The 21,763-nt window shown below is 52.3% G+C and overlaps 1 protein-coding gene across 5 annotated transcripts in view; it reads right to left on the bottom strand.

The window, feature by feature from the left end:
- Kcnt1 (potassium sodium-activated channel subfamily T member 1) overlaps nucleotides 1-21,763 on the bottom strand; it is a 57,443-nt gene that overhangs the window by 27,030 nt on the left and 8,650 nt on the right. For 2 of the 5 annotated variants that reach the window (XM_038336479.1, XM_038336480.1), the window contains exons 2-3: nucleotides 1,665-1,744; nucleotides 988-1,087 (exon numbers count right to left, since the gene is read on the bottom strand). In XM_038336479.1, the coding sequence (XP_038192407.1) occupies nucleotides 988-1,087; nucleotides 1,665-1,744 (180 nt within the window). Of the gene's footprint in view, nucleotides 1-987; nucleotides 1,088-1,664; nucleotides 1,745-8,197; nucleotides 8,240-14,102; nucleotides 14,258-21,763 lie in introns of those variants that run through there. The other 3 variants (XM_038336476.1, XM_038336478.1, XM_038336477.1) reach the window with 3 other exon arrangements.

The following is a 21,763-nucleotide window of genomic DNA, read 5'->3' as shown; positions in this document are numbered from 1 at the left end:
TCAGTATAACTTCGCACACAAGCTCCAGGGGCCGGCCTCTTGCCTGGAGATTTATAGGACCTCAGCAGTTCAGGAAGAGCCTGCTCTGGGTAGCCCAAGAGATAAGTCAATGTTGGCAGGGTCCACGTTTGGCCCAGCAGTGGCCCTCAAACTCCTGACTCTGATTAAGGAGTCCTATGGCATCTGAGCCCACTTGTCAAACCCACTGGCCTGCTAGTCAGAGGCCAACAGAGTTCAAAAGAAATGATCTTGGCAGAAGTAACTAACAAAGTGAAGGGCCAAGTACAGCAACCTCAGAGGGCTGTGGGAAACCAGGAAGTGACAGATGCAGGAACTCAGACCTGGGGGAAGAGTTACCTCAGAATAGAATTGAGAGGATGAAGGGGGCAGAGTAGGAGGTAGGAGTGACAAGCATGCCCGTGGCCCAGGGCCCAGCTTCCGAACCCCACGGGGCACAGTTCAAGACAATCCTGGCACTGAGGGCTTCTGGACCAGTCCAGAGATGAACAACAGGAAGCATGCCAAGGCCTCCCCAGGCACTGAGAGACCGGCAGCTCTCAGGGAAGACAATGACACCCTGCAGGGATCTGGGCTGGGAAACAGCACTGACATCTCAAAGCAGCCAGGCAGTGGGAGGATTACCGAGAAGACATCAGAGGAAGAATCCTCAGCCTCATCTGCCTGGTCCTCTAAGTCCACTTGACAGCAGATACCTCATCCTCAAGGTGGTTAGAACATACACTGTGTCTGCATGCACAGCTCCACACTGGGGGCCCAGCCATCATTCTAGGCCTGACCCAGTGGTGTCTGGGCATGGCTCTATGCTGGGGTCACACTAGGGGAAGAAGACCTCCAAAGCTCTGGTGACAGGGCTCCCTAGAAATCCGGTAAGTGTCGGTCACAGGTCTTCCACATGAATGCCCATAATGCCAGTGAGGGTCATTGAAAAGGCTCAGTCTGAGGACCCCAGCCCCCCAGGTCACCCACCATCCGATGCCCTGGTCTGGGTTGTCGAGCAGGACACGGACGATGTACAGCAGGCAGGTGAGCAGCTTGAGGGAGAAGTTGAACAGCCGGATCCTCAGGCCTGTGGAGAGGGTGACATCAGGGTAGGAGCTGCAAGGAGCAGGCCTACCCACTCTGCTGGGGTCTCTCAACAGCTCCCTCCTGAAGGGACCCTGCATGGACTTCCATCTCGTGCACTTGTATTCCGGAGGCAGAGGACAGATGCATCGGCACCCCTTCCCCAGCCAGACTCCTCTGGTCACTGAGGCTCGGTGCAGAGGCTTGGGGCGCAGTGGATTTCCTGAGGGTGTTTCCCTCGCAGGAACAGATTTAGACACTTGGCGCCACAGCTTAACTTCCAAGCCCCTTCTTGCATCTCAGGTAGGTCCAGAGTGGCCAAGTTTAAAGCTGGGAAGGAGTTGGGGAAGTGTGGAGGTGGGGATTCCTAGGGTGTGTGTTGGGTGACACGGGAGATGACCCAGCTGGCTCCTGGGGACAGCCTAGCCCAGTTCAACCCAGTGTCCAGAACGGGGGGAGTCATGTCTCCACAGGTCAGAAAACGGGAAGTCAAGGTGACCTCTGCCCTCTGCCCATGCAATTGGCACATTTCTTCAGGCTCCCAACCCTGCCCATCCCCCTCCCCCAGGCCCCTGACTCACTGGATCTTTGGTTTTTGATGAAGAACAGCTTGAGCCGCTCTTTGCAGGTGTTCTCATTGACATAGAATTCCACTTGAACCCTGAGGGAGGAGAGGAAGCTGAGTCTTAGGGTCAGGGTTCAAGCCCAAGGCAGGGGCTGGAGCCTCAAGCCAGAGCCAGAGTCCCAAGTCCAGTTGAGTTCTTTCAAACCACAGGAGCAGAGAGGAACTTGGGAGAGACAGATGTCCCTACTTTGGATCCTGAAGGTCTGTGGTCTGAAGCAGCCATTCATCCTCCCAAGGCTTCCGCTTGCTACACCTGCAGCCACTGGGTACCATCTGCTCAGCATCCAGAGCTCTCCAGGCCCCGAGGAGATCAGGGCCACAGCACCCATGGGGCTTTGGGCATTGGGTATTCAAACCTTCTTAGTAAAATGTTCAGGAGTTGACAGTCATTTCTTCTGGTGGCCTCCAGAGTTTGTATTTTGAGGCCATACATTATAATATTAGGGATGGTCAGAAGGGCCAGCAAGAAGTAGTCATCCGTGAGCCTGGCCATCAGCTCTTTGACTTCCATCTTCCCGCTCCCATGGCACTGCACACAGAGGCCAGTCTCTGAGGCGTGGCCACACTCACATTCTCTGAAGTCCTAAGATCACCCAGCATAAATAGAGAGTGAGCACCTGGCTACTCGCTTATGCCCCATTGCCACACCCAGGAAGAGCCACATGTTCACTGAGAATAACTCTGTGGCGAAGGGAAGACAAAGCCGCTGCTCTCAACCCCCAAGCTGCGGACGTGATCCTATGCCCTGCCCATCCATTCAGGAGTAGGGATGAAAACACCTGCGCTGACAGGGGAAGGATGACGCAAGTCTGAGTCTGGAGCTTGGACTCCTGTAGCAGGTGTGGTCAGTTTGCAGCACTTTCCCTCTGTGCCCTTGAATGGTCCATGGCTCCCTGTGATGGACACAGGGCTCCCTGGACACCTGGCTTCTATCAGAGCCACCTCAGCATCTCCCCAACAGACAGAAACTCCGCCAGGAAGGAATGAGGTGGGACACAGCACCAGGGACCATAGCACAGTGTAGGGTCACAAGGCAGAAGGGCAGAGGGACAGCATGTCTTGCTGCCTGCAAGGGTCTTGTAGGGCATGGAGAAGTTGGCAAAGGAGGCAAACACCAGCTTGGATCCCTGTTTCTAGCCCCCCCCACCGGCACTGCTACCGCCTGCTGGGGAAGGTGGCGCCGAGCTCAAGGTGGGCGGACCCAGAACACCATTTTCCTTTGATCAGGTACTGGCTCGTCAAGACAGTTGGGAGAGTTTAATGTCAGTGCCTGGCTGGGGACGACTATTCCAACAGCACCCAAAGTGTTTTCAATGGTCACTGTCAGGCCAGTGAGATGGCTTAGTGGGTGACAGCACTTGCCACCAAGCCCAACGACCTGAACTGGATCCCAGGTCCCACATAGTGGAAGGGGAAAACTGGCTACGGCAAGTTATCCATCAACTGTAGTTCTTTGTTCTTTGTTCCACCCAGTTCCCAAATAAATATACAGAATCTTATTATTACTTATAAATGCCCGGTCTTTGGTAGAGGAGGGTCATCTGTCTGTGTGTTACTTTCATTGGTTAATAAAGAAACTGCCTTGGCCCTTTAATAGGACAGAAAATTAGGTAGGCGGAGTAGACAGAACAGAATTGTGGGAGAAAGGACGCCTCAGGCAGACGCCATAGCTCCCTGAGATGGGCGCAGGCTAAGATCCTTCCCGGTAAGACACCACCTTGTGGTGCTACACAGATTACTAAATATGGGTTAAAGCAAGATATAAAAATTAGCCAATAAGAGCATGAAACTAATGGGCCAGACAGTGTTTAAATGAATACAGTTTCGGTGTAATTATTTCAGGTGTAAAGCTAGCCGTGTGGGATCCGGGTAGCGGGACGCAGCCCGCTGCTCCTTCTACAGGTCTTAACTTGGCTTATTTTTAGCCAGCTTTTCTTAAATTATCCCGTCAAACTTTTTGCCTCTGGGCCTTTATCTTTTTCTATTTCTGTATATCTTTCCTTTCCTTCTTATTCCGTGTCTGGCTGTGTAGCTGGGTGGCTGGCCCCTTGCTTCCCCCTCTTGCTCCTCTTTGCTCCCCCCTTACGTTCTTTTCCTTCTGTGTATTCTCTCTGCCTGGCAGCCCCACCTGCTCCCACTCCTGCCTGGCTACTGGCCGTTCAGCTCTTTATTATCCCAATCAGGTGCTGTAGGCAGGCAAAATAGCACAGCTTCACAGAGTGAAGCAAATGAAACATAAAAGAATGCGCAACACATCTTTGCATCATTAAACAAATACTTCACAGCATGAACGAATGTAACACATCTTCAACTAATATTCCACAACAACCAACCTTCACATGCGTGCTGTGGTACATGCGTGTCCCAACAAAGGCATACACCAAATAAATAAACAAGGGTAATACAAATATATTTAAAATCTAATCACTCCCTGAAGCCTACTGAGTTCAGACTGCTGTATGCACAGCCGCTTTGTCATGTGACCTGCCTGTGGCCTGGGGGACTGGCCTGGGTCATAGTGGCTCTGCAGCCCACAGAGTTACCTGAGGGCCCAAGGGCCTGCTCATCTCACCAGAACCAAGGCGTTCCTGGGGTTTGGTGCTGTGCAAAGACTGGGTCCACCCTGGACTGCACAGCAAGCCAAGCTTCCCGTAGGCAAGGAGGGGCCAGCCCCGTGCTAATGGTTGGTGTACTGTAGCCCAACCCTCTATATGTCTAAACTCCACTTTACCAGCATCCCCACTGCACCTCAGTACATTCTGCTGTCCCAGCACACATCGCCCGCTGTGCCCCACACACTACACTGCACACCAGCCAGTTCCATGTGCCACACTGTTTAACACACCCACTAGTGATGCTACAGCACACCTCTGCATCCCACATGATCCAGAATACCCCCGTGTGCCCCTACAGTGCCCTGCTGTACCACACTGTATGGCAGCACAGGGTCTTTCTAGGGCGCTAGGAGCTCCAGGCAGGAGAGGATACTGCACATGACTGACTGAAGAATCAGTTGTGCACCTTTCTCTTGGAAGAAGCCTGAGGCTCGGGAGACAGGCTGCACAGGGGTGGGGGCAGGAAAGCCATCGGATGGCTTAAAGGACCACCTGTATCCTAAGGCATGTATGAAGTTCTCGAATTGCTCTCCTCTCCACCCACCTCCTCTACAATAAAGGGCTCAAGGAAGAGTCTTCCCACCTGCTCAGCCCCCCCCCCAACGACCCTCAGCAGGTGACCAACACCTTTGCTAAGGCAACAAGGCAGCAGTCTCTCTCCATCTCCCATACAGCACAGACCACAGCCTTTCTGATCTACTGTGGTTCCCCTCCCCTATCTTTGACTCTACTCCCGTGCCAACCCTAAATGTGGGGGCCTCAGGGATGGTGACAGGAGGCTTCTGCAACCTGCCAGATGAAAGCACTAAGTTCCACCTGCCATGGGTATGCCCCCGTGGCCAGGCTGGCTATTCACTGCCCTCCGTGATTCTGTGTCAGTATAGACAGGACAGAGTGTCTATAAGGTGTCATGTGTTAAGAGCTTCATCGCTAAGAGGCAGGAAGAAGACAGAACTAAATATAGCTATGGTGTGTGTGTGTATGTGTGTGTGTGTCTGTGTGTGTGTCTGTGTGTGTACTGATGGGGGATTAAGATTAGGTAAAATCTTTATGGAAGAACCCACAGTCAGTTCTCGTGGCTTTCTAGGCAAAGGATAACATAAGAGACACGTGTGCTCCAGCTCCTGCCATGTGGGATGCTGTTCTCTGTCTGCAAAATGATTATTATCAGATGTGGGCCCTTGGCATTGGGCTAACCTGAGCTGCATAAGCTCCCTCTCTGTTACTCAGCCAGTCTATGGACTAACACACTCCCCTTGGACAGAATTATCCATTGTGAGCCACTGACTTCTCCTCTCCTCCCTCATTAGAGAAAGATGTCCCAGGACACACTGGGGAAGCTCTTGTGTGCTCTTCTTGTAGCTAGAGCTCCAACCACAGGCTTGGAGTCCTCCCAGGGACAATAGGGTTCCTGGGAGAAAGGATAGAACCCTGACCTTCCCTCTGTCCCTGCACCCTGCTGCCCCATCTCACTAGACATTCTTGTGGGACATTCCTGTTGGGCATCTCCCGCTGCTTCCCAACTGTGCCTGCACACTGCCCCACAGGTCCCCTGAGCACCCAGTCCTCCACCCCATGCCCATGACCACTTCCAGCTCCACTCTCCAGGCTCCTGGACCCTCAAGGCTGCTTCTGTCCTTCTTATTATCTTCCCAGGAACATCTGGAGATCAGAAAACTCCGTCACCTATGAAAGAAGCCACCATGACCACTGTGCTGCTCAGGGAACAGCCAGGAACCTGTCACACCCAGCCCTGTCCCTTGCTGGCATCCTCCCCTAGCTCCGGAAAGCTGACCTGACTAATGACACCCATGAGTAGAACAGTTACCTCCCAGGAAGGCTGCCCATTAGGCTGCCAACACCCATTTGCATGGTCCCAGGTGTTTTGTGGGCAGTAACCACTTATGGCCGAAGGTGTTCTCCTGGAGGAGCCATAAGGCCTGCTTAGCTCCCTTGAAATTAGAGCTCTACATTGCCAGAGAAATCAATGAGTCTTCCTTTACTTTTAAATTTTTGATAAACTGTGGCCACTCACTTCCTCCAGCAGCAGACAAAACAGGGATTAAGACTATCCATTTCACTCCAATCTGTGTTTAAGACAGCATGTGTGATCTGCCCTAAGGAGAGATGAAGACACGGGGCACAGTCCTACAGGAGCATAAGGGGTTTGTGAATGACCTTCACCTCTTATAGAGCCTGCTCACAGGCATCCTTGGGCCTGTATGAAGCTCCTGGGAGTCATAGAAACTGTGCTGGCCCAGCAGGCAGAATCTAAGGACTGAGAGCCAGTGCCCACTGGGAAGTCGGACAGATGCAGGCTCTGCCTCTCTCCTGCTTTTAGCTTAGTTTCCTACTGGGGATGGGAACAATAATGGGAGCTTCCTCCGATAGTATCACTGAGTACGTGGAAGATGTAAGTGCTTTAGCAATAGTGAGGTTAAGACGTGTCCTACTGTGTCCCTTGGGAACAAGCTCAGAGAGAAGATACAATGAGAGATGATGGAATGGGGCCCAGGACTAGCACCTCATGGTGCTGGCGTGGGGGTCAAAGTTAACGCGACCAGAAAGCCACCTCAGGCCTACACTGTTCAGTGCATCACACTGCAAAATCAGAGCCTGGCTGCATACATACCAGCCTTGCCCACAGATACTGGATCGTGCATTGGCTCAACCACGAGTCTGAGCTGGAGCAACCTTACTGAGGAACTAGAGGGTACAGTCATGGTACTGACTTCTTGAGTGAGTAGGTAAGAAGGGCCCAGAACAGGCTGCCAGGGGCAACTCAAACCTCTTCCTCCTTGCATCTGCAGAGGGCCAGCCAAGTGGGAAGAGATCCAATGCCCCACAACCCCCAAGCCTTCATAATCCCCAGAGGAGTTCAGTAGAACTCCATTTGTGGCACCCTCCTGTGGCTCTGAATCCTTCTTGGAGGACCAGGTGGGCTCACAGCTCTCCTGGTATCCCACTGCTGTCCTAGATGAGCTCTCCAGGAAGCCCCCCTCCAATGCTCCAGGCCTCAGCCTCATGGAGCCTGGAGGCAGAGCCTGGAGGCAGGCAGTAGAGGTGAGCTGGCCTGATATGGGTCTTCAGGCTCCACCTGGGAAACTGAGAGAAGGGATCCGATGTGGCCTGGGAAAATGGACACTGGCTTCTCAAACTAACTCCCCTGCAAAGGGAGTTTTCTTGGAACCCAGGGGCTCTCTGAGGAGCTTAGGACATCTACTATGATTGGCGCTGGCTCTGGGGCAACATGGACACAGCCTCAGCCCTAGGGCAGCCACAGACAGGTTCTTGCTTCCCCACCATTGCCAGGTCTGAGGCCCAGCTCTTCAGGCACCTGGGGAGGAGGAGTGGGATTAGGAGGTGTGGCCTTATTTGAGGAGGTTTCAAAAGCTCACCCTTTCCAGTTAGCTCTCTGTGCTTCGTGCTTACGGATCAGATGTGAGCTCTCAGCTACTGCTCCAGCACCATGCCTGCCTGCCTGCCCGCGGCTATGTTCCCCCACCATGACGGTCACAGATTCTACCCTTTGAAACAGTAATCCCCAATCAACTCTTTCTTTTATAAATTGCCTTGGTTGTGGTGTCTTATCACAGTAATAGACAAGCAACTAAGACAGACATCCACCTCTGGGGAACCCATTTCCTCTCTACAGACTCTTCCCAAGGGGATCATTAATTATATGTCTCCAGTCCCAGCCCCCAGGACCAGAAGCACCCGCTGGTCCTGGGAAGTGCTGGCCAACACTGTCATGTTTCTGCCTGGTTGTTAGCCCTTAGACTGGGCAAGAGAAGCCTTTCCCATGGGGCCTGATTCTCAGGGGTATGAGGACACATCTGTCCCTGAGACAGTCCCTCCCCTGTGAAGCACTTACTGAGAGAGGGAAGAGTCCAGGCTGAAATCCTCCACATGAAGCCTTGGAGACAGAGTGGGCACATCAACAAAGATGGTAAGTAGGACTCCAGGGCCATCTCAGGACTTCAGGCAGTATCCCAGAGCAACGGGTATGCCAGAAGCCCCATGCATGACAGGTAGTGTCAGGGCAGGCAGCCTAGCATGCAAGGCAGGTAGAAGCCAGGCCTACCCCTCAGAACTGGAGAAAGCAACAGATTCCATAGATGCTGGCACATGCAGGCTCTGTACTCTGGCCAGAGGGAGTGACAACCTTTTAGCCAAGAGATGAAGATCGGCCTCTCTCTCGTTCATGTTAAGCCTGTCTCCGGCCACTTTGTGACCAACAGTGGCCCCTCCAGCGGCACTGTCACTGAGGATGCTGAAGACAACTGAGTAGTCCCGCTACAGGGTCACAGCCGGGCACAGAAAACCTTGGATGGCCTATCTCTTGGTTTCCTGTAGCTGAGCAGGTCAGGACCAGGAGCTGGTGTTTCTTGGGTGATTTAGGTGCACTCCTCTACCTGGTTAGCTCTAGACAACCTGACCTTGAGTTTCCCTAGACTCCCCGCCATGGAGAAGGGGTCAGCATCTCTGGTGTACCAGCTTGTGTTGGGAGCTGACTGCATGCTGTCCTGGGCCAGCCCCTCCAACCAAGGACTTCATGGGGCCTCTCTCAGTTTTCAAAGCAACTGTTTTCCAGAAAGCAAAGATTCAGTGAGGACCACTGCGGACCTCAGGCAGCATCCTGCACAAGCTGTGTTGGGACCTCTGTGAGGCCAGGATCCTTTTCCACATTCCAATATGTAATCCCTCCTGGTCCCTGGGTGGAGAAGGTATAGGATGGGCATATGCTTGGCAGAGTCAAGGTCCCCACTGGTATGGCAATGGTGGACAGTTCTGTACAGCAGAGGCGAGTCCAGGTTTAATTGGGTGTGAAGTTTGGGGATTCCTGGGAGCTTCCAGATGCCCTGCCTGTTTGTGTAGCTGAGATTCTCTTCCTGGCACCATCTCTGCCCCAAGACCTAAGATAAGGGTCTGAAGAGCCTGGCAGAGTTGTGGTTTGCTATGATGGGAATAAGATCATGTAGCACCTAGCATAGAGGACCAAGCCTGATGCTTATAACCCAGACCTGCTCCCTAGGTCAGACCAACTCCCATCTGCATAGACACCATCTGGGCTCCTGAGCCATGTTGCGTGCACAGAGTATCTAAGGCTGGGACAAGGTGACTCCACTATATTCTGGAGAGGCTACATCCCCACCTCTGTAGTGTTACCTGGCTGAGATCTGTCCCTTAAAGGACAATGGCCTGTGTGTAAGCAGCAGGGCATCATAGACTGATGCGAACTCTGCCAAGGGCTGGTGTCAGGGAATACGAGGTCAGCCATCTGAGCTACCTATCAGGGGTGCTTTGGAGGACAGGGAGTGGTAGGAATGAAGGAAGGTTCACCTGAAACATCCAAACGGTGGTTTCTATGCCCGCAACTAGTAACCTAGGTACCACTAAGCCTCCCTCGTCAGCATGACAGCCCTATGGAGCTTGGACACAGAATAAATGAGGGCTACAATCGAGATTCCTTTCTGTACCCATAGCCTGTTGCTCTCTTCAGAGCCTGGGGCTCCCACAGGAGCCTCTGGGTAGACATAGGTATACCCAACTTGAACCCTAAAAGGGCAAGCTCAGCTAGGCACCTTCCTGGGAGTCCTCTGGGCTGATGGGAGGTCAGGGTATTTGGGGGTTCACTTCTCACTGCACCCCATGAACTCTGAATCTCAGGGGATGCTTTTGGGTATTCGGATAATTAATTTCATGTCAGGGAGGTTCCTACAAGCAAATAAGGAGCCCACTTATTCTTCGCTGGATTGTATCCCCCAGATTCACAGGCTATAGCCGTGACTCCTGGTAGCTCAGGGTATAACGTAACTATATTAGGGAAAAACTGCAGACATTAAGTTGAAATGGGGTCCTTTGGTGGACCCCATACGGACTGGCTAGTATACTAGTAGGAAGAGTTCAAGACTCAGGTCACAGAGAGGGACAGAGAGGGAAAATTGTATGTCTACATGGGGAAGATGGCTTGAACGTGGGAGGGGCCTTGGAGCAGGCTGCCCACATCCAGCTCCGGAAACCATGAGAAAACCAAGTTATATGGTTTCCACCTCCTAGTCTGTGACAGCCCCCACAAGCTCAACACACTTAAAAGGGAAACCTGTGTCCATTAGAGGGACCAGGAAGGAGTGCACCCCATACAGGAACCTGATATCCATGTATACTCTAAGAGGATAAATCACTGTCCAGATAAGCATACTGGGGAGGAGGAGAAAGTGGAATAAACTGGTAACTGCAGAAGCAATAGAGTACCATCTGTGGTGAGCAGTGGGGTGCAGTGTGTAAAGCTGGGGTGTATCCAACTGCCGGAGTAGAGAGTGAGGCACTTGAGAGCCTAGAAAGGGTTAGGGGTGCTGTATGAGGGATATTCAGAGGAGTCACTTGGTGGGGAAGGGGAGGGTCCATGATCCTGAAGGGTTGGGGGCCTATGAGCGTCTGGACATAAAGGACAAGGATATCCCAGCAAGGAAGATCCGAGGGATCGCCTCCTGGGCCCAAGAATACTAGGGTGAATGAAGTTGGGGATGGCGAGAGAGTCAGCTCCCTGAAGCTGGACTGACAGGCTGGGGACTTCTCAGGAGAACATCAAGGTGATGTTTGAGCCTGAGAAGCTGCTGTGTGAAGGCCTCAGCCTTAGTGGCGGGGGGAGTCACTGACATATGATGGCAGGAACAGAGCCTGGGAATGGAGCGGACCCAGAGTCTGGCTGGCTGCTGAGAGACTGAAGTCACAGAGTGTGAAGTCATGTCCCTGCTGAGGTGGTGAATAGTCAGGAAGTAGGTGGTGTCAGGAGGTGTCAAGATGGCGTCTCAGAGTGCAGGTTTGAGGTAGACGTGGGCTGGCTGGGAAGGAGGCTGAAGACCCAGGGCTGGAAAGCCCTGGGGATGGGTCACAAAGCCATGAGGTAGGGGCCTTGGTCCTCAGCACCCTTGGCTTTGGGGAATTGTGGTGGGTACGCAGGTATGGGGCAGGCTCAGCTCAGAAGTAAAGCGGAGAGTTGGTCGTAGACTGGCCCAGTCAGAAGCAGGCTGACTGCCACTGGGAAGGGGGATTCCTGGCACCCTTGCCCCAGCCTCTACTCCTGAGCTATGCTCTGATGGGAGGTCCCTTTTCCTTGTGTCTGCACTTAGGGTACTGAGAGCTTCTCTCTAGTATAGGCTCAAAGGGGTGACCCCAGTGTAGTTTCTAGCGGGGGGAATACAGCAATGTAAGTGGGTATCCTCTGGAGCCTCAGGGATGGAAAGCCGGCCTTGGGCAAGTCAAGCCTCTGCATCAGCCATCCCACCCTGCCCCAACCCCATTCTAGCACCTTTGGCTCTCCCTACCTCAACACCTTTACATTAAGACCCCAGGGATATCAAAGGATAGACGATTCTTAGCCCCGAACCTCCCTGTGGCAGCATCTGTGGGGATCTCAAACCCCCTCCTCTTCCTGGAATATGGAGACCCCACAAACCCAGGTTGCCAAAACTGTGCTCCCTGGGCTCACCTCCTTTTTGTAGCCTTCTACCCACAACACAGCCAGCCACAGCCCCACCCCCCAGGCCATTTTCTCTCTTGGTCCTGCTACCCGCTATGAAATACCCTAGGGACACGTCTCTTGGAGCCTTCAGAGATTCCCAACATACGCCACTAGGGACACTTTCTAGGACGTCTCTGCCTTCTGTCCCTTCCAGTCATCCTCTAGTCACAGCACCGTGGACATAGCTCAGGTGTGGCCTCTGACCTGCCCGTGCAGAGGTTCGGCCTCACCCCCTAGCCTTCTAGCTACTTCTCCTTGGGCATGCATCCTCCTTCCACCCCTCACTGCCTCAGCCGGTCCCTGAGGAAGCAGATGGGGCTGAGGGGGCGTCCACATAGCGGACAGGTGGGAGTGCCTCAGTGGCAGACTCAAGTCAAGTGAATCCAGGGCTGTAGAAGGCGCCCCAGTGCCTGACCCATTGAGAGGTTCACTAATGACCCAGCCCTTCCTGGGTTCCAAAGCTTTGGAATAGAGCCCCCCCTTTCCCCAGCCCACATTTCCTAACCGGTCTAAACCTCAGTGGGGAGGCAGAGAAAGAAGGGTCAGGTTGGGTGAGGAAGAGGGACGGGCACCAGGCCCGCTGTAGCTACGAGAAAGTGCAGAGCTTCAGGGACTATGTGGGCAGAGTCTCACCACCATGGTGGGCATGCATGAGGGCCATGAAAATACTTTTCTCCTCTCTCTGCCCCGCTGCCTTCCCAGTGGTGGAGAGGCACCAGGCTCTAACTTCCTGGACAACAGCCCAGACATAGGACAGGGGCAAGGGCAAGTCACGGCGATCTTGCCTGGAAACTTCAGTAGCCCCAATTCCTAATGTGTCAGTCAGTCTTCCCCATCCTCCTCAGCTGGGATCTGCCTTGGCTCCCAACTGCTCATCACAGCAGGTGTTCAGATGCCAGCTAGAGGCTCAGGCACCACCTGGGCCCAGCTGGGTAGACAGTTCCCTTCTCTCTGCTCTGCAGAAGGAGGCTGACAGGGACCCTGCGAGTCAGGGAGAAAGGCCATGCTTGTCAAAGGGCCAGCAGCTCAGCTTGTGGTCTACATGCAGAAGTGCAAACGGGGAAAGAGGTGGCCACAGAAGTGTCACGCTCTGGACTAAGACGCACGCAGCCTGGTCAGAATTGTCATACCCGCAGCTTACTTCTCCTGGGGCATGATAGGCTAGAAAGGGAGCTTCTGGGATCACTGGCCCACAGTGTCCACTAAGAGGAGGGAGAGGCCAAGAGGGGTCCCCAAGAATAGCAGCACTGGCTATCCTCTTGTCCTGAGTTCCCCATCAGCTCTGGGAGGCCCCTCAAGAGCTGTTTCTGGCAAATGGGAACAGGGTGGCATCACCCTTCCCATGTGAGAAGCAGGAAACTGGTATAAATGGGGGAGGCAGGTGAGGAAGTGGGGTGCTCTAATGACCTTAGTCCAGCCATCTGTTGGGTCCAACCACTGCCAACCCATCAGGCTTGACCCAGCACTGGCACCCCACCCCACCCAGGATTTCCACCATGCCTCTGTCCAGAAGGCCCTGCCAACTCTTGCTCATCCTTAAAAGTCAGTGTCCAGGAAGTTGCCTGGCCTGGTCCCATCCAGTCCTGCCCCAACTGCTATCAGAAGAGGCTTCAAGCCCACAATACAATGTGCCCACACTAGGCCAGGTCTGATTCATTTCATTCCCCCGCAGCATCCAGCAGGGTTCTTGGCACAGGCAGGTGATGGCTAGGGATTCGCTGCTGCAGAGACCTCAGTGTCCTCATCCATGAAATGGGTGTCACATCCTGCCTGGAGCTTGCAGGAGGATGAAAAGGGTGGGCTCCCTTCTGCAAAAGCCTTCTGCATTTTGGCTGCCCAGCCATGCTGGGGCTCAGTGTGCCAATGCCTTTACTGTCTCCCCAGCCAGTTTGCTATGTAGCCTGCCTGGGCCTCAGAAGCTCACCTCTGAAGTACCTACCTCTTCATAGTGTCTCTTGCTGAACTCACCCAAGTGGGACTTCCTAGAGCAGGGTGAGCCAGGGCCACCTGGACCAGAGCCCAGGTCATAGTTGCAGAGCCCTGGGTTCAGCCTCTAAGCAAGGGGCCAGGGTCTAAGTCTCCCCAGACCAGGCTGCAGCCAAGGGGTGGTGGGGCGCAAAGGCGCTCTCTTCCCTTCCCAGGCTACTACAAGCAAAGCCAGGTGTGGGGGAGCAGAGCCCGTCCGTGCTAGACAAAATGCAAGCGATGCGAAGCCCCTCCCGCGGGGTCCTGGTACCCCCGCAAGCGTCCCTACCTCTGGCCCACGTCGCTGCCTACGGAGCCCCCGCCGCGGGCCGGCAGCAGAGGGCTGAGCCCGTGAGGTTCCTCGGGGGCTGCAGCGCCGGCTGGGGTATCCCCCGGACCCGCCTTGCCCTCGGACGGTGAGCGCGGCAGCTTGGCCCGCGCCATCCTGCGGGAGCGCTTGGCGCGGGTGGCTGTGGCGGGGGCGGCGCCGGGCGCTACCACCGCGCTCCTCACCCTCAACGCGCAGCACAGTGGAATGGTCCGGGGTGGGGAGGGCGTCGTCTTGACTCCCTGTGCTCCAAGGTCGGCCCCAGGTTCTTGTCCCAGCCTGGATGCCTCAGGGAGGACTCAGTTCCGGTATACAACTGTCCTACCCCACTCCTACCAGAAGTAATAGTCATGGTGACAACGGTCACTGCTCCGAAGGGAGGGGGATGCAGGAAGGGTAGTGTAGGTGACAGCTCATGTGGCCCTTGGCAGCTCACCTCCAGAGGAAGTTTGGTGGAGAGATGAGATAGCTATCTCTGCTGGGCATGTACCCACATCTCAGGGTACTCCTGTGTGTCCTGGGAACGGCGATCTATTGCTCAGGATGGCAGGAAGCCCAGAGCCCCACCCATCTCCTAACCCCTACCTCAGGGTCTGACCAAGTGAAGTGAGCCCATCCTCCAGTTGGATGGGAAATGGTAAGTGAGCCCATTCTCCCTCCTGCTCAGGGTCCTCCCCCTCCAATCCTATCCCAAAGCTGTCAGGGTTCAGCCTCCAAAGGGCAGTTACTGATGGCTGAATGCTTGTGCCCTGAATCCCCATCCTGTGTGTGGCCACTCCAGAAACAGGATATCTGTCGTCTATGCCAGGCACCTGGGGACCTGCACAGTGTCACCTCGCAACCTGAGCACAAGCTGGGGAGGTGGCTCAGAGTGATTAAAGTCCTTGCTACACAAGCATGAGGACTTGTGTTCAATTCCCAATACATACAATAAAAAAAGTCAGACTTGGTGATAGCACACCCTTAAAATCGGAGAGCTGGGGAGGAAGACACAGGCAAATTCCTGAAGGCTGCTGATCAGCTAGCCTCACCAAATCGGTGTACCCCAGACCACACTAAGGAACCTTGTCTCAAATCACAAAAACAAAGAAAACCAACGTAGAAAGTGCCTGAGGAAGACCTCCACAGACACGCAATACATACACACATATGTGCACTGATGCACAACACACATATGTCTATGCTCACAGGAACAGACATATACATCTGTGCGCCCCCTCTCCACTAAACCAAACCAAACAAGAACCGTAACAACCCGAGCAGGACCCAGTGGGGAAACTGAGGGGCAGAGGGATGACAGGGCTCCCCCACTAACCTGAAGCAATAAGGAGCAAGGCAGGGATTTGCAGGGAGCATAGCTGGCTCAGAGATACCTCTGCAGTCACATGATAGGGTTTTTCTAGCCCAGCCCATCCATTTCACAGCCGAGGCTGCAGGTAACTCAGCCAGGTAACAGGTGGGTCACAGCAGATGGATGTCTGTGCTGGGAAGTCTGGCTATCGGACATCTGGCTGGGCACCGGGGTCTCTCTGGTGCACGCTGGTCCTGAACAGCTGCTACACAGCTCCAGGGTCTCCTGGTCCACCACAACCTTATATCACAGATCTCACAAAGCATGGGGTCCGTGTTCTCCTTCTTGAATCCCTGCGCCATTGGATGGACCACCCTTGTACCCTGAGCAAACAGGACAACTCGTGAAATCGGTTCCTTTGTGGGGCATGGCTTCACCATCTGCCTCTGGTAGAGAAGCCATCAGGGCCAGTGGACTGGGCTGCTGAGGGGAACCAAGGCACATTTTATGACTCTTCCATCAGGGTATCCATACCCAGAGCCACCACTGTGCTTGAGAAATGACCGCTAAGAGACCACCCCTATGAAGATGGGCTCACCTTAAGCCATGCTAAAGAGATAGGTGGAATAATTAGTTCTTCTAGATACTTTTTCTTTCCAGAATTCTGCCCCTACAGAGGCTTGGGACAGTAGCTTTGTGGGGCCATAAATTGGCTATTCTAGATTATCCAGAAGTGTGATTTTTTTCCTTTTTATTTCTTTCTCTCTTCTAAGCGTGCCTCCTTTATATTTTTGGGCTACCTGCCCCCCGTATTTTGGGCTCCCTTACTCTTTCATAAAGTCTCTGTCCTCACCACATGGTTGCTTGCCAGCCATGCGTCTGAACCCCATGCCAGCTTAAATGGCATGACTTTTTCCCTTCTCTCCTCCATTTTCTTCCCCTGCCAACAGCTGGGGATTTTTACGGCTTGCCTGCCCCACAGTTTCTCCTGTAAACTCGAATCAAACTGTCTTTGTGTTAAAAAAGATTACACTTGCCGGCTCTTCCAATTATCTGCTCCAGCTCCAAGTCCTCATAAAACCAGCCTTGGTGTCGGAGCAAATATTCATGTGAGCATCCCCTGGCTACACACTGTCACAGCTCATGCTGGCCCTAGAAGAACAGCACAATGTACCCATCAAACACCCCTGCAGATGGAAGCCCCTTTGTCCTTCCCAGGGACCCCAGAAGGGACCATGAAACTCCCCAAGGGCAGGTTGTGGGATGACTCACAGTGATGTGTGGGAATCAAACTAAGAGACACCAGGGCACAGCATAACCCAGGAAAGGCTGCAGAGCAGAGAAAGTGCTGGAAGGACTAATGGGCACTTGGGGTCACCTAGGAGCAAGGGTAGAGGGCTGCATGAGTATCAGGAATGCAGGGCTTCAGGTTCATAGAGAACACGCCTGTATCACTGAGCAATGGCAATAACCCACATGTGGGCTGTTCAGACGCCGTATCTGCAGGGCACAGACGGACAGAGGCCTAGCTGCTTGCTCCAGCATATGCGACACTCTGTAGTGGATGCCTGTGCTTATTTTCTCAGAGTCCAGTGGGTCTTCATGCGTCCCTCAAACTCCCCAGTTAGAGTCTGGTAACAAACATGAGGGTGAGTTCACCATTTCACCTGACGTGACTTAGAGCTGACGTATGTGAAGAACCTCTTGGTGATAGTGGGCCATCTGAGGCAGAGAGAGAGGACTGCTCCACTGTGGCTAAATCACATGAACCACAGCAGGTATATTTTAAACACAACCATCACCTCTGGTTCTAGAGTCCAGAGCCATTTCTTGTATGGGAAAAGTAGCAGATCCACATTCCTTGGCACCTGGGCACACAGCAGGTTGTGTCCAGTTGTTAGGGCACCTGGTATGGAGTGAGGCAAAAAATGAGAGATGGTGCCACACGCCAGGCTTGGACAGTCTGGAGCCCCGAGGCTCCGTGGGATGAATGCCATAGAAACCAAGGAATAAATAATCGCCTTTTTAGGAATACCAGGCTACAGATGACATTTCAAGTGGCCTTACCAGGAGGAATGAGAAGCTCCAAGCCAACTGGAGTTGTTCCCTGTGGGTGAAGTCTGCAGGGGCAGGTAATGTAACAACACATGTAACAACCTCCCAGACCCAGAGGAGATAAATCAATGTAGAACAGGACAGAATTCGGTTCCTGAAATCTGAGCCAGGACAGAGCATACCAGCATCACAGGATCAAAAAACCAAAAAAATCAAAAAAGTCTCAGAAGTAGGGAGCTAAGAATAAGAGATGACAATCCCAAGGAGATCAGGTACTGAAGAAAAGGAAAGAGAGCCAAGGACTACTATACCCAGCTAAGATGTCACCCAAGTCTACAGGAGAAGTCCCACGTGCAAAGCAGTGTACATGAACATGGCATGCATGCAGATGCCCTGCTTGAGAGAAAATAACCTTGAAGGTTGGGAACCTCCACCCTGGCTATCATTTAAGCTAAACCAAGACAACCATAAATCCTGAAAATTCTTCCCACAGTTCCCTGGTGGTAGAAAGGTGGCAGCAAGTGGCTGCCCTGAATTGTATTATTAGTTGGGGAGATATCAGAACATATTAATAAAGGAATTCCCTTCAGACTGTCCCCTAGAAGGGGAATGGAACCTAGGGCATGCATAGATGGATGCCCTGGATACCCCAGGCAAGGACATTTCTTAAGATCTAAAAAGAAGGGCAGGTCCAGGGCTGGGCACACATAACCTTTCCTACCTCTGTGGTTCCAGAAAGGCAGTGTGGTCAAATACAGGGTTAGAAGAAGGAACAAGAATGGTATGGCTGTGTAACAGCCAAGAGGTGAGGGAGTCCCAGTGTCTATACACAGTAAGGAATAAGCTGGGGATCAGTCCATGGGAGAGAACACCACGCAGCCTCTGCAGGGAGGAAGTCTGCCACATGCTACCACAAAGATAGATGTTGGGCTGAGAAACTAGCCACTCAGAAAAGGACAGGTCCTGTGGTACCCCATTTATATGAGGTCCCAGAGTCCTTGGCTCCATAGAGACAGGCAGTAGAAGGTGGATGTCAGGGATTGGGCCTGAGTCAGTGTTAATGCAGATGGACAAGGCTAGAAGCTGCACGGCAGTGTGGCTTTGTGTACCAAGTGAGAGAGAACAGACTCCAAAGACAGAGAGGCTGGCTGCCAGCAAAACCTAACCCCAGGCCAGAAGGAAACTGGCCATCAGGGCTAGAAGCACTACTTAACTTACTGAGCACAAGGTTCAACAAAAGGAGCCCCGAGAGACCAGATAAGTATGCATATCTCAACATACTGAGGTAGAGAGAGTTTTACAGTGCAGACACCCTGAGGGCCCAGGCATGATCCCAGTATTAGAGAGTGAATCACACTGAATCCAAAGAGATGGCTGGAAATAGGGTTACTGACTAGGCAGATGGTTCTGATCCTATGGCAGAGGCGGACACTGATCTGGGCATCTGAGAGTGGAGAACACTGTCCCAACAAGTCTTTGAACTCCTGGGTAGAGGCCCCAATTGTCCTCAAGTGTTTAAAATACACTTGTCATTTATAAACACACTCTAGAGGGAGGGGAGAGCCATGCACTAAATTCCAGGAAAAGAAGATGCCAGACACAGTACTCTCAGATACTCATCCTCTTCAACTGACTGAGCTTGAAGTTCAAATGAAAGACATTTCTGGACACAAGATGGGAAAGGGCAGAAGGAGTTGGCTTTGGGTTTCCTTCAAGGAACAAGGTATGAGGGAATGATAATTACAGGCAAATCTAGTGGAAGAAAAAAAGGCAGAACTATTACATCCTGCTTAAAATGTCACCCAAATCCCAGACACATAGAGATGTCTCAAGTGTGGAGCAGAACACAAGAACATGGCACAGGCATCACATACTTTCCTTTGGTCAGGGGAGGTAGATGATCTCCAAGGTTATTTGCAGACAGTTCCAAGAAATACCAAATTGAAATGCTCTGTAATGGAAGGGGCACAATGGACACCTGTGGTCAGTAGGGGCTGATATAAATGGGTTACAGCAAGGGATAGACAATTACATAAGATCTGATTACAGAGCAGATTGTAACAATATTAAAGCCCGTCGAGTAAAGCAAATAATATAATTTGCAAACACTGGGAATGTGCAGGGGGCTGTGATTCAAAATAAAGATGCTCTGACCAGGGACTGTGGCTCACATTATGCTCACTGGACAAACAGTCCCTGGAGAAGGATATTGTCAAGCAGGGGTGTCCTTAGGGCATTGCTAGAGAGCAAGGGAGTCACAGACTGAGCAGAGGCCAACTGGGGTCCAAGAGTCAGGGTACCTAGCATCAGAGGGTAATCACAGATACAGGCTACACAAGCTTCCTCTGGCTTCTAATACTAACAGCTCATTGGCTGAAAACAACACATATGAAGCTCACAGGAATCCCATACCCTCCATATCTGTCAGCAGGACAGCTCTTGCCTTTTCCAGCTTCTAGTGACCACGTATAATTCTCATTGTGGGGTCTCTGATTCCCTTCAATTCCATTACCACATTAACCTCTAACTCTGCTCTGACCCTCTTGTCTCTCCATTAGGAGACCCTAGATGGTACCAGGCCACCTAGAGACCCCTAAATGCCATCTCATCACTTGAGAAGTGTCTTCTGTACTATGTGGTCATGGGACTCCAGGATTAGACCAGTGATATTAACACAAGACGTCACACAAGGCAAGTAAACATAACCCCAGGGTTAGTACATGATTCTCAGAGAGGAATATAAGCACTATCTCTGTCATTGTGTGGGATCACCATTAAGCTTCATTACTTTGAGAGCTGCTATCTTAGTTCTTAGTTAGGGTTTCTATTGCTGTAATGAAGTATCAAGACCAAAAATGAAGTTGGAGAGAAAAGGGCTTATTTGGCTTATCATATCACTGTTCATCACTGAAGAAAGTCAGGATAGGAACTGAACAGGTCAGGGACTGAAGGCAGGAGCTGATTCAGAGGCCATGGGGGGGGTGCTGCTTAATGACTTGCTCCACATGGCTTGCTCAGTCTGTTTTCTTAACCATCCCAGGGAAGGCCACCCACCCACCATGGGATGGGCACTCGCCCATTGATCACTAAATGAGAAATGCCTTACAGCTAGATCTCATGGAGGCATTTTCTCAACTGAGGTCCCTTCTCTGATGACTCTACCTGTGTCAAGTTGACATACAAAACCAGCCAGTACAGCTAGTTATTGAAGAATGTCTTTGGAAGGAATTATATTTCTGGGTGCACAACGAGCCCTCCCTGATGATCAAGTACCGATTTCAGATTGAGGCTGAGGTAGGTAAATCAAGAAATACGAAGGCACAGGGTGGTGGTGGTGGTGCACACTTTTAATCCCAGCACTCGGGAGGCATAGACAGGCAGATCTCTCTGAGTTCAGGACCAGCCTCGTCTACAGAGCATGTTATAAGACAGCCAGAAATATACAGAGAAACCCTCTCTCTAAGAAGAAGAAGGAGGAAGAGGAGGAAGAGGAGGAGAAGTGGGAGGGTGAAGGGGAGGAGAAGGAGGAGGAGGAAGAGGAGGAGGAGGAGGAAGAAGAGGAGGAGGAAGAGGAGGAAGGAGAAGGAGAAGGAGGAGAAGAAGAAGAAGAAGAAGAAGAAGAAGAAGAAGAAGAAGAAGAAGAAGAAGAAGAAGAAGAAGAAGAAGAAGAAGAAGAAGAAGAAGAAGAAGAAGAAGAAGAAGAAGAAGAAAGGTATATAGCTCACATCCTGGGGGAATGTCAGGATGACAGGGACAGATGTTTACAAGGGGCCCAAAGTCCTTAGGTGAGTGGAGGAGAAGGAGCTGGTTCTTACAGTAATCTTGTGGTGAAAAAGGAAAGTGTAACTGCCATCTGGCCAATTTTAATGGGACACCTATACCTGGAGGCAACATACAAATCACAATGGTACCAACATCAGGCAAGTTTGGTCCAGTAGGCCTTAGACCCAGAGTCCAGCTTACAAAGGATACATAGTTAGAGGAGAGGTTGACCCCCCCTCATGAAGAGGTCACCAGATGCAGACAGACAACATCACACTTGGTCAGAGGCTGGCATTTAGCTGCCGTGCTCACAGCTGGGGAACAGCACACACTATTATCTTGGTTCTGTGGATCAGAGCCATGCAGGGTCAACTCAGGGTCCCCTGAACCTTGAGTCCAAGTGTCAGCAGGCTGGGTGCTCATAGTAGGATTTGAGGACAAACCTGCTTCCATGGCAGTCAGAAATCCCAGGAGGGCAGAACCAACAGAATGCATACAGTACACAAGAGGGTTT

The sequence above is a fragment of the Arvicola amphibius genome, chromosome 7 (assembly GCF_903992535.2).
Source record: "Arvicola amphibius chromosome 7, mArvAmp1.2, whole genome shotgun sequence".
NCBI lineage: Eukaryota > Metazoa > Chordata > Mammalia > Rodentia > Cricetidae > Arvicola > Arvicola amphibius.
This window is presented reverse-complemented; position numbering and strand designations above follow the sequence as displayed.